Source organism: Magnolia sinica, chromosome 3, assembly GCF_029962835.1.
Source record: "Magnolia sinica isolate HGM2019 chromosome 3, MsV1, whole genome shotgun sequence".
Lineage (NCBI taxonomy): Eukaryota > Viridiplantae > Streptophyta > Magnoliopsida > Magnoliales > Magnoliaceae > Magnolia > Magnolia sinica.
In genome coordinates this window covers 121,821,416-121,833,916 of record NC_080575.1, presented here as the reverse complement: position 1 = coordinate 121,833,916, position 12,501 = coordinate 121,821,416, and the positions used below count along the sequence as shown (strand labels likewise).

The 12,501-nt window shown below is 40.2% G+C and overlaps 2 protein-coding genes across 2 annotated transcripts in view; both read right to left on the bottom strand.

Annotated features, from left to right (window-relative positions):
• The window catches only part of LOC131241041 (UBP1-associated protein 2C-like), a 67,394-nt gene that overhangs the window by 25,904 nt on the left and 28,989 nt on the right, over positions 1 to 12,501 (bottom strand). The gene's annotated exons all lie outside the window — the stretch shown is intronic.
• LOC131241045 (senescence-specific cysteine protease SAG39-like) lies at positions 8,593 to 10,013 on the bottom strand. The gene is made up of 2 exons (XM_058239673.1): positions 9,590 to 10,013; positions 8,593 to 9,465 (listed from the first exon to the last, which is right to left on the bottom strand). Exons 1-2 carry the CDS (start codon positions 10,011 to 10,013, stop codon positions 8,870 to 8,872), a joined length of 1,020 nt encoding a protein of 339 aa, XP_058095656.1. The 3' UTR covers positions 8,593 to 8,869.

The following is a 12,501-nucleotide window of genomic DNA, read 5'->3' as shown; positions in this document are numbered from 1 at the left end:
TGGATGAATTAAGCTTATATTTGTGTTTTCTCTTCATCCACGTTTGTGTGGTCTAATGAAGAGGTTGGATGGAAAATTAACATTATAGTTGACCCTAGGAAGTTTTCAATGGTGAGCGTTCAATCACCACTGTTTTCTGTTGGTGTGATCCACTTGAGATTTGGATCTGTCTCGTTTTCTATTCATACCCTAAAATGATATGAAAAAATAGATGGACGGCGTGGATAAAACAGGCCTACTTAGTATTGTCCAGTAACCACCTCGTTGGGGCCTCTTGATTTTCCATGTCACCAGTAAATACATTTACTAGGGTAATAATTATTTACTTAAATAATTACCTCGCAGCTCCCCCAAAAATTCAGGCAGATCAAAGCTCAAGTGGACCACACTATAGGAAAAACTGGGACTTAAACACCTACTGTTAAAAACTTCTGGGGGCCTCAAAAGTTTGGGTTCTTGTCTTTTCCCCTTATCAATGTTTGTGTGACCTTGTGAACAGGTTACATGACAAATAAACACTAATATGAGCTAGCGAAGGAAACAACTTTCAATGGTGGTGGACATAGTAAGTAGAGCTCGGCATGAGAGGACTCAACTTGGCAAACTCGACTCGTCTAACTCGTTTAGATTCGACTCGATCCGAACTTAGTAGGTGATCCGATCCGAATCGAGTTGACTTCGTCCATTACGAACTCAAACCAAGTCGAGTTCGAGTCACCTAGTAACTTGACTTGACCCGAAAACCAACTTGGTACTGACTTGACTCGATCTAAAATTCAACTCGTATATATATATATATATATATATATATATTTTTTAAAAAAAAAAATCATGTATATGACTGAGAGGCTACAATTCTGGCAAGTGAAGATAGGTTTTGAGTTGTGATTTTAGCCTGTGGATACCTGCTACACTCAATCCGACTTGGTGTAGACTCGACCCGACTCGGTACTTGTGACCGGGTTAGACTCACTCCGGATTAGCCCAGGCCAGACCTGTGATTTAGGTGGGGCCATGCCAAAGGAAATGGTAGGTAGAGAGACGTCCTGAGGACCATAAATTAACCGTACAAGTCAAATTTCTGGCATTCGATCCTTGTGAAAGTGGCCCAACGGATAGATCATATCATAAATTTTTGATTTGGGGCCCACCTGATCTCTAGATTTGCCTCAATTTTGGACTTAACGTCTAAAATGATATGATAGAACAGATGGACGGAACGGATTTCTCAAAACATTAATTTGGGCCCCACTTCATGTGGATGGTGTACACAACATGTGTACACCTGCCATGTACTGAAATAGCCAAAGCCAGTCAGCTTACGCTGACCCGACGCTGGCTCCAATTCAAAACAAAAAATGAAACAGGGACTTGCGGTCCTCAATTGTGGGCCACCATCACGATTAGAAGGTCTAATCCGGACCATCCATTAGACTATCATGGCCTATATTACCATCGCCTAGGTGGTAGTATTTCAAATGACAGCATATATCGGTTTTTAATCGTCCAAACACAAGACAAACGGCAGAGAAGAAAACAACGTAGGCCACAACGAATCTAACCCAAAACCAGTCAATTCCAACTTTTTTTTCGATCTGAATCTAATGGACGGGGTGGATTTCCCAGAAAGCACGGGCCCACCGATCACGTCAGCGCAGCCTCATGCGTAAGCCTACGCACGTCCGTGAAAAATCAGATTTCCAGGCGGTTGTGGCCCACCATCTTTGATCAGATGCAAGATCTGAACCGTCCATGGTGTATAGCATTCAAAACTTCCCAAGGGACGGTGTTTCTTTGAAAAATGAGCAAGGAAAGTGGTGCTGTTTCGTGTGCCTTCTTGGCTACATAAAGAAGTTACGCACACTGGTGCGTAAAGATCTCTCCACCGACCTTCTCTGCTACTATAAAGAGAAGAGAGAAGAGAGAAGATGGGATCAATGTGGAACGTAAACGTGGAGCCAAGAAAGGGTGGAGCACGGGCGAGCTTCAAAGAGTTCTTTTGAAGCTTGTAACGTAATGGGAGACTTTTTGCTTACGCCTTTTGTTTAGACTGAACCGATGTTTTTTTTTTTTTTTTTTGGGTTAGCTTGTTAGTACACACTCCATGTTAGCCACCCCTACTAGGGATCGATACCAAGACCTCAAGTGTTAAAATGAGGTATCTCCACTCAGTCTGCCAGTTGAGCTATGAATTTGGGTGTTAGACTGAACTGATGTTGATTTTAGTTTAATTAAGGGAATGTTTTCAGTTTTTAATAGTCTGTTATAACTAAAATTACAATGGGTCTGCGATAGCTTTGAGCATTTTCTTTTTCTTTTGATGATTATGATATCAGGAAGCCCTGTCGTTCACCATCGTCTCCTGGGCATGGTCAGATGACGGTACCCTTCCTAACCTTCATACATCTTATGATTGGTTGTTAATTAGTTTAATTCTGTTGTTTGCTTTGTCTCTTGGGCATGGTTTGGTGATTGAATCCATTCTAATTCATATACCTTTCATTTCTTGAAAACTATATCAAAGGAAGTTCAGTTTGATTTTCGTGGTTACACTCTACAACTGGATGAAGATGGGACTCTAAGTCCAGTTGAATTCTTGAAGCAGGCATAAGATCTCCCTGATCTTTACAAGTGGATCCTCTTAATCCCTAGTTTCCTACCTCTGAATTCTCTAAGTTTTAGATAAATATTTCATCATTATTCTCTCAATTACATTCGATTTAGATTTCATCTTAGTCTAGTTCTAGTTCTACTTAATTTCAGATTACGTATAGGTTTTAGTCCCTTGGAATTCGACCTCGGTCTCTCCGAGTTTATTACTACATCACAACCCTATACTTGGGGAGTGAACAATCTTTAATTTTTACAAGGCCCACCACATTGATTTTATAAAATCCACTATAACCATTGGATGTCATACCAAAATTTAGGCATGGGTCCACAAGTCAAGCCTATACATGAATGGGTGCGCCACATAAGGGAAATAATTTGAAGGATTAGCATGGCCTGTACACTTTTTCTAAGGATTAGCATGGCTTGTACACTTTTCCAATTGTATGGTAAACTTGAATAACAAATGGGACTGATATATGATACTAGAACTAACTCCAGGTGTGTTGAAAATATAATTTAAAAATTAAAAAAATATTTTAGAAATATATAGAATGTTTCTAGAAAGTGTCTAGAAAGTATCTAGAATGTGTCTAGGAAGAATCTAGAACATGTCTTTTGAGTTTCCTAAGTAATTAATGCTTATTGTAGAAAATAGTAATGCATTTACTCTTGTGTGTAGATTATTCCTCAAGAGTCTATAAAAAGGAACTTAATGTACATAAAAATAAACAAATAAAAACAAGAAGATAAATCCTCCCTTCTAACCATTTAAAGCATTATAATATCCACTTTTATAATACAAAATATACAAAAGCATTTTACTTGCAATACTCCAAGTCCAAGAAAATCTCTTCTTCCTCTCCTCTTCTCCAACAAGGTGGTCGGGTAAGTTTCACATAAACATCACGCATGTACCCATGATGTTTATGGGAGATCTGTTGGTGTGAGTTGTATATTAAAGTGATTATAGGAGTAAATGGTGGTTGTAATATTAGAGAGATTGTAATCGCCTAATTAGAGGGTTAAGTTTAGCATGTCTAGGTGTAATATATGTGTAGCCTAATATAGGCCATAGCCGACTACTATATGTAGTATTCCATACCTATACAATGGGATAATAAAAAATACACAAAATATTCTCTCTCTACAAGCTGTCATGGTATCAAAGCAAGCATGGAAGACAGCAGATGTGATCCCCTGCTTCTTGTTATTTGTAGCCTCCTAAACTAAAGTCTTCCCACCCTACTTCTCCCATGGCTAACACTGATTCCAACCTTGGTGAGTCTCCATCATCTTCTACCCTGATGGAACTGACCACGAAGGTGACTGAAGCTTTAAATAAAGCCTCAATCTCGACACCGACAGCAAACGTGGGTGTTGTACCGATTGACATAAAATTGGATGGATCCAATTATGCTCTTTGGTCCCAAGTGGTTGAGATGTATATTGTAGCCAAAGATAAATTGGGATATATCAATGGTGACTTTCCTCAGCCGTCTCCAACGGATTCCACGTTCAGGCAGTGGTGAACCGACAATGCAATAGTCAAAGGATGATTAATCAACTTTATGAAAGCCTCTCTTATTAGCACCTTCATTCGATATCCAACCGCTAAACAAGTGCGGGATGCTATTGCCACCACATTTTTTGACGGAAGTGATACCTCTTAAGTCTATGAACTCTGGCAGCATGTAAGTAGATTAAAGCAAGCTGGTGGTTTGCTGAAAAAGTTCTACAACGAATTGCAGAGACTTTGGCGAGAAATTAATTTTCGTCGCCTAAATCCCATGGAGTACTCGATTGATGTACAACACTATAACTCCATCCTTCAAGAAGACAGGATGTATGTTTTCTTGGATGGCCTTGATCACCGCCTGGACCATATCCACTGTGGAGTATTACAGATGCAACATTTTCCTACAATAGAGCAAGCATATGCCCATGTCCGTCGAGAAGTTGTTCGACAGGTTGTGATGACAGCAACTGGCGGTGTGGATGACACACCCACAGCAGTCTTGGCTTCCAAAAGCATTAAGAATGGCTTTAGTTCTGCCTCTAATGGTGGATCTTTGTCTCTAAACAGAAGCAGGTCAAATGCTAGTCCACATCAGAAGCAGAAGAAAAATACCGAAGGGGACAAAATGCTCTTATTGTGGGAACACTAAGCACACCCGTGACACATGCTTTAAATTGCATAGATATCCAGATTGGTGGCACGATCTTCAAGCCAAGAAGAGGAGTGATGGAGCCACTAATGATGCCATTACTGGTAAGACTGCAATGGCAGTAGAAGAACCACACTTGTCCCTAATTCCGACCGAATCCTCCACCTCCAATGCAGGTATGGCTCTACTTGGGTTTAAAAGCAGTGATGATTGCAACACATGGATTCTTTATTCCGGAGCAACTGACCATATGACATTTGATGCACGAGATTTCTGTCAACATACTCCTCCTCGACGGGCTAGTATTGCCATTGCCAATGGGGTTATCTCTGCGGTAAAAAAGGTTGGCACTGTAATTTTATCACCAGTTTTATCATTATCTAATACCTTACTTATACCTTCCCTTTCTCACAAGCTAATATCTGTGAGCCAAATTACGAAAGAGCTCAATTGCACCGTACTGATTTACCCGACATTTTGTCTTATTTAGGATATTCTCTCGAAGGAGATCATTGGGTGTGGTACTGAGAAGGGGGGCTCTATTATATGGATGATTTCAGCTTGGGCCGAGTACATCATATTGGTCAGTCATGTGATACCAAGGCGGATCAGATTTGTCTTTTGCACCGTCGGTTAGGCCATCCTTCGTTTGGTTATTTGCAGCATTTGTTTCTTGATTTATTTTTAGAGTTGTCTGTTTCGGATTTTAAGTGTGAGACTTGCATTTTAGCCAAGAGTCATCGAGTACCTTATCTTTTACGTATGAATAAAAGTAAAGTTCCATTTTCTTTAGTTCACTCTGATGTGTGGGGGCCTTCTCCAAAGCCTACTTTGTCTAGTTTCCGCTATTTTGTGATTTTCGTTGATGACTGCACTCAAATGACTTGGCTATACTTAGTACAACATAAGGATGACGTCTTTACTGTGTTTCGATCTTTTCATAATATGATTCAAACTCAGTTCTTTGCTAAGCTTCAGATTCTCAGGTCCGATAATTATGGCGAGTATCTAAATCATCAGTTTCGTGCTTATTTCAATCATCATGGACTGATTCATAAGACATCGTGTCCTCAGACACCTCAGCAGAATGGTATTGCTGAACAGAAAAATCAGCACATTCTTGAAACGGCTCGAGCTCTTCTACTTAGGGCGCACGTTCCGCGCTCCTACTGGCCTGATGCAGTAGCTACTGTGGTGCACCTAATCAATTGGATGCCCTCCAAAGTACTCGAGTTTAAGACCCCACTACAAACTCTGTCAACCTATGTCACCTTACCCATGACATTGATGCTTCCACCTCGCGTCTTTGGGCATGTTGCCTTTATTCACCTCCATAAAAATCAACGCACGAAGCTTAACCCGTGTGCTCGTCGCTGCCTCTTCTTCAGATATGCCGTCCATCAGAAAGGTTATCGTTGTTACGACCCGACTACTCAGCGCACCTATGTGACTATGGATGTTTCTTTCCTTGAACTGACACTTTCTTCTCCCCTACATCCCCTTCTTCTCTTCAGGGGGAGACACGAGATGAAGAGTTGAATTGGCTGAAGTTTGACTAGTTTAGTGGCACTGAGATTACAGAAACAGTTATACCAGTTAACAACCCATCTCCTGATATATCTCCTAACGCTGCAAATATATCTCTTGAAGCTGTAATAGTACCCCCTTCCCCAAGTGCCTAACGACCCGTCTCTTGAGAATATCACCGAGGTAAGTTCTCTTAGCTACCACACCTCTTATCTCAAATAACGAGGTTAATTGTAGTTATGAGCTACCTTACAGGCATAATCGTGACAAACCACTAAATAAATACTCACCTGAGATCAAGGCACAGAAATCAAAATATCTCATTGCCAATTATGTCTCTACAGAGAGACTTTCTGAACCACTCAAGAACTTTGCGAATGATCTATCTTCGCACCATATTCCTACAAGTGTTGACAAGGCATTAAAGGATCCAAGATGGGTTCAAGCAATGAAGAAATAAATGGAGGCACTAATTAAGAACGAGACATGGATCCTTATTCCTTTACCTGAAGGATAGAAGACAGTAGGGTGTAAATGGGTATTTTCTATAAAGTACAAAGTTGATAGAACAATCGAGCGCTCAAAGCACGACTAGTAGCAAAAGGCTATGCTCAGACATATGAGATAGATTATCAGGAGACGTTCTCACCAATGGCCAAGTTAAATACTATTAGAGTTTTGTTATCTCTTGCAGCAAACCCAGACTGCCCGTTGCATCAATTCGACGTGAAGAATACCTTCCTCCATGGAGATCTTGAGGAGGAGATCTACATGGATGTTCCCCTAGGATATAAGGCGACCTCTGGTTGAGTTGTGTGTAAACTGCAATGAACACTTTACGGCTTGAAACAATTTCCTCGAGCCTGGTTTGGACGGCTTAGCTTGGCTATGAGGAAGTATGGTTTTCGACATAGTAATTCAGACCATACTCTCTTTCTGAAACATCAAGGAAGCAAGATAATAGCTTTAATAGTGTACATAGACGACATGATTATTACAAGAGATGATCAGGAGGAAATCTCGAAACTTCAAGAACAATTGGCAGCCAAGTTTGAAATGAAAAATTTGGGAGGGGTCAAGTATTTTCTGGGGATTAAGGTTGCTAGATCCAAGCAAGGTATATTTCTTTCTCAGCAAAAATATACACTCGACTTGTTATCAGAAGTTGGATTATTGGAATGTAAACCTGCAGATACACCAATAGTCCAGAATCACAAACTGCGAGAATACCCCGACAAAGTGCTAACAGACAAAGGAAGGTACCAAAGATTGGTTGGGAAGCTCATTTATCTCTCACATACACGACCCGATATTGCTTATGCAGTGAGTGTAGTGAGCCAGTTTATGCATTGCTCGAGTGAAGATCATATGAATGCAGTAATCCAAATCCTCAGGTACCTAAAATCCTCCCCTGGAAGAGGACTTATGTTCTCAAAGACCAATCATCTAAGGATTGAAGGCTACACAGATGCTGACTGGGCGGGAAATATTTCTGATAGAAAGTCTACCTCGGGATATTTTACATTTGTTGGAGGGAACTTGGTGACATGGAGAAGTAAGAAACAGAAGGTAGTAGCATTATCAAGTGCAGAAGCAGAATTTTGTGGGATGGCTAAGGGTCTTTGCGAACTCCTATATCTAAGAAGGTTGTTGACAGAAATTGGCTTCACTCCAAAATGTGAGATGTCTTTTGTGACAACAAAGCTGCTATCGATATCTCTCATAATCTCATCCAACATGATCGAACCAAACACATGGAGGTAGATCGATATTTTATCAAAGAGAACCTTGAAGCCAAGATAATCCGATTCCCGTTTGTCAAGTCCGAAGATTAATTGGCAGATATTCTTACCAAAGCTGTGTAGCAAGAACTTCTACAACTCACTTGACAAGTTGGGCATTAGAGATCAATACGCACCAACTTGAGGGGGAGTGTTGGCGTGAGTTGTATATTAGAGCGATTATAGGAGTAAATGGTGGCTGTAATATTAGAGGGATTGTAATCCCCTAATTAGAGGGTCAAGTTTAGCATGTCTAGGTGTAATATATGCGTAGCCTAATATAGGCCATAGCCGACTACTATATGTAGTATTCCATCCTGTACAATGAGATAATGAAAAATACACAAAATATTCTCTCTCTACAAGCTGTCAAGATCCACTCCTACCAGTAGATGTGTAATCCCTTTAGGCTGGAGGTCCAAAAATCACACTCACCAGCGATTCAGGTAGTTCACACCAAAGGAAACCGTTGGGAGAAGACATACACCTTCGATTTTTTTATCTGGGTCATTTGCATCACAAAGTCAACACCTGGAAATTCCCTCGGCCTTGAAGCTGGGGGCGTTTTGCCGATTCCGGGTTCAACAACATAGAAAGTTCTTTGTATACTATACAGATACTGGAAAGGTAGTTTGGATACTATAAGTGATAATGGAAGTAACTCATCATACATATATGAGAATTACATAAAAGAAGCTACACATTTCTACATCGACATTTCTCCATAACACTTTTTGATCAAAGCATGGGATAAACAAGCATGATATATGCAGCTAGTGAGGATTAAGCAGCGGTGGGATAAGAAGCCATCGTGGCAATACCACATATCCCTTCTTTAGCAGCAACATCCCTCTCCATCATTATGTATCCATCTTCACCCCATGAAGTTCCCCATGAATTCTTCACTATCCAATACTTTGTCCCATCATCTGCTGTCCCATATCCAACAGCCGTCACTCCATGGTCTAGTTCGGTACCACAATCTCCTGTAAAGACACCGCTTGAGTAAAACTGGAAGGCAGATCCACTAGCATCAATTGCGACAGAAACGGGTTGGTTGGCCACAGCCTTCAACAGAGCTTTCTCACTGTTGGCCGTAACATCTTGGTGACCGTTGATCTTGGCCACAGGGTTGGCTTCCTTCTTGGAGTTGCAAGTGCCATCAACTGCCATGTAGGGGTACTTGGCTTCTGTTGCAAGTCCTCTGTTGTGTTGAATGAAATCGAAGGCACCGTCCATGAAACCTCCTGCACAGCCTTGATCCTCACCTTTGGTATCACAATCCACCACCTCTTGCTCAGATAAAGAAAGCAACTTCCCTGTCTTGAGTTGTGTAATCCCTTCCGTGGCTGCTACCGCTGAGAATGCCCAGCAACATCCTATTTGGCAACACCAGATAGCAAGTTAGATTACACAAGATAACAATGTCATGTTCCTTTTTGGAACAAAGTTACAGTAATCCAAGAAAATCGACAAAATTCATAAGAAAGTTATAAAGCTTACCGCATTGTCCTTGGTCTTTGATTGGGGTTACAGCACCTTTCTTTCTCCAATCCATACTAGCTGGCACAGTCACGTTCTCATACATGAACGACGTGGCTCTCGATACTCTTGTTTGAGTGGGCCTAAATCCGTTACGGCTGACCTTGAACTCCTCGTTGGTTTGGTCTGCAAATTCATTTACACCTAGCTTGTAAGATCGGTCCCCAGCATTGTTGAAGGATTCTATGAATTCCACATTGTCCTTGAATATCTTGAAACGTAGCTCTTTCTCAGCTGCATCCTTGTACGTGCGATCATATTGAGCCATCCATTGCTCGTGCCTGTCAGACATAGACACATCCTGTAGAGTGCGGCCCATGGCTTGAGAAGCCCAGACTCCCAAGATGAACAAGGCTACGAAGAAAGATTTGGTTAAGGAAGCCATGGTGTTAGCTGAGTAGTGTATGGATGATCTGGTGATGTGATTATGGAAGTGGGTACATACACTTACTCTAAGTTGAGTTTATATACGGAAAATTGGGGCCCACATGATTCATTAATCTCCATTGCTTTATTGTTAGTGTGGTGAAGATGGAGACTTGATATAAGTGCCCGATCAAGTGTATTGATTTGGATGGCTAAAATGACATTTATTAATCGAACGCTTCTTATACTTAAATTTCGTGTACGTTGCGCTTCTCTATTCTAACATTCTATATTTCTAGCACACTTGACAGGGACATTTTTCTTATGGCCGTTTTAAGAGAAATGTTCACACACAACTTGGTGTGTGAGCTTTCAAATACAATGCTTTTCTTTTTGGAGAATGTGCCACTTTTGTAGAACATGATCCAACCCGTGAAAAAGGTGGGGTTGCAACATAAAGATCACCTGTTGTGAAAATCGGACCAATTACCACTCTACTCTTTCGATGGCCGACAGCCTACATTGATGCAGAGTCAGACCCGATTGATTTCGGTCGTGTAACCTGCTAGATGAGTGGACCATCCTAATTTTTTGCTCTTGGTGATCTACAAGCTGTGTCCCATGCACCTTTCGAACGACTGAACTCTAATGCTCTTGCTAACATGTTGACGGTAAAGAAATTAAGTTCTGTTCCATGTACACGTCAACACATGTTCCAATATGGTAAACTTGTGCAAGATCTTAGCAGTCCATCAAGTGAGTTGTGAAAATCAAGCCATTCCAATCCTCAGGTTGGCCACAGTTTAAAAACCATTGGATAAAACCAAACAAGTTTATTCCTGGTCTTACATTTGTCCCTTAAATTGTGAGTAAAAATGGTAGATAATAAGAACGAGTTTTTCTTAAATTATAATCTGGCCCACTTATAATTTTGGGCTCACGCCCTAAAATTATCTGGCGAAAACCAGTGGATTGCATGGATCTGTTGAAACCGCGCGACTTATCACGCCTTAAAATTTAAACCGCCTAAATTTTGGAACACTAAACAATCCTGCTTTCGGAACAAGGATGACTTTATATTTTTCATTTCAACAATCTAATAATTGTCAATTGTTCCTTGTCTAAAATCTCCCAAATGGGCCATAGGATCAAATGGTCTGGATTATTAAACCCTGAGTCGCACTCTTACAAAGGGTATGGATGTTGATCCAATGCCCTTAATCTACCCAGACAGGGTAATTTTCGGTTCGACCGAACCTTTTCTCAGTTCAGCCCAAAATTCTGAATTTGTATTGTTGCTCGCTGTGATGTTTTGCCTGATTTCTGTTCAATTCAAATTTACACTTCAGTTCGATCCGGTTCGACCGAAAATTCTTTCGGTTCGACTGGACTTAACGTGTAAGTATGGATTTTGTTTCTAATTCCGTATGGAGAGTATATAAGCCTCTTGTAAGTGTAGATTAGGATTAATACAAGATGTTTGAGAACATGAGAGAACTTAAGAGCCAATGATTTTGAAGGGGGGAAGCTAGAGTTTCCGAATCTTATAACTTGATATAATAGATTGTTTGCCGCTTGATACCGTAGTTTTTTTTTTTTTTTTTCTGTAGTAAGAGTCTTTTTTTTCTTTTCTTTTTTTTTAAACGTAAAATTCATGTGTTCTCTATGATTGTTTGAATTTTCTTTCCCTACTGTGTTGTATAGATCCTTCTGAGGTTGCTTTTGCACTGAACAAGTTATGAGTTTTTTAGAGTGAGTTTTTCAACGTATCATATATGATTTTGGGATAGGAGAAGCTACTTTAGCCAGCCAACTTGGCTATGCTGGATTGCCCACGCTGGATTTGTGAGATTCCATCATATCGATGGTCAAAAGTCTATTTTATTTCTGTTTTTACTATAAATAGTAAGTTTTAATATGATCATTTGAGTTTTAAGAGTTATGCCCAATATGAAAAGAGTTTAGAAAAATTAGAAGAATAACGCGGTTAGGACAAATTGGACACTATTTTTAGCTGAAAATTATGAAGCCTAGTAGGAATTATGATAGTATATAAATAGTAAATTTACTATTTATAATAAGTCACATTTTTAGGGAGTTTGAGTTTGAGTTTAAAACTACATCCTACATTTGAGTTCACTATTTAAAGGATTGTAATTTCATTTATTTTTTAATCATCGATAATTTATTTTTGAATTATTAGAAACCATTTCTTTTTTTATCACGTGAGGATTCAAGGAATCTTTGTGAAGAGTCCGTAGTAGTTATCCTTGAGGAAGACGGAGATCGACCTCATCACATCCTTCCTTTTGTCATAGAGTAATCAAGTTTTTCTCAAATTACTACCCTTACTACCCACGAGGTATACTGATAAGGTGCCCCCACATTAAAGATGGCGATATGCAAGAATTTGGCTGGTCCATCTCACCCAGCCGGGAGGCATGAGTGTATTGAATGCTGACCGTGGCATGTTCGTTTCCATGGCAGCATTTGATAGTCTGACAGAG

Bases quoted from the DNA above. Each gene is read 5' to 3' on its own strand.
- LOC131241045 (XM_058239673.1), bottom strand. From the start codon at position 10,013: ATGGCTTCCTTAACCAAATCTTTCTTCGTAGCCTTGTTCATCTTGGGA. The intron at 9,466-9,589 runs GTAAGCTTTATA...GTTGCCAAATAG, and splicing joins CAAAGACCAAGGACAATGCG to GATGTTGCTGGGCATTCTCA.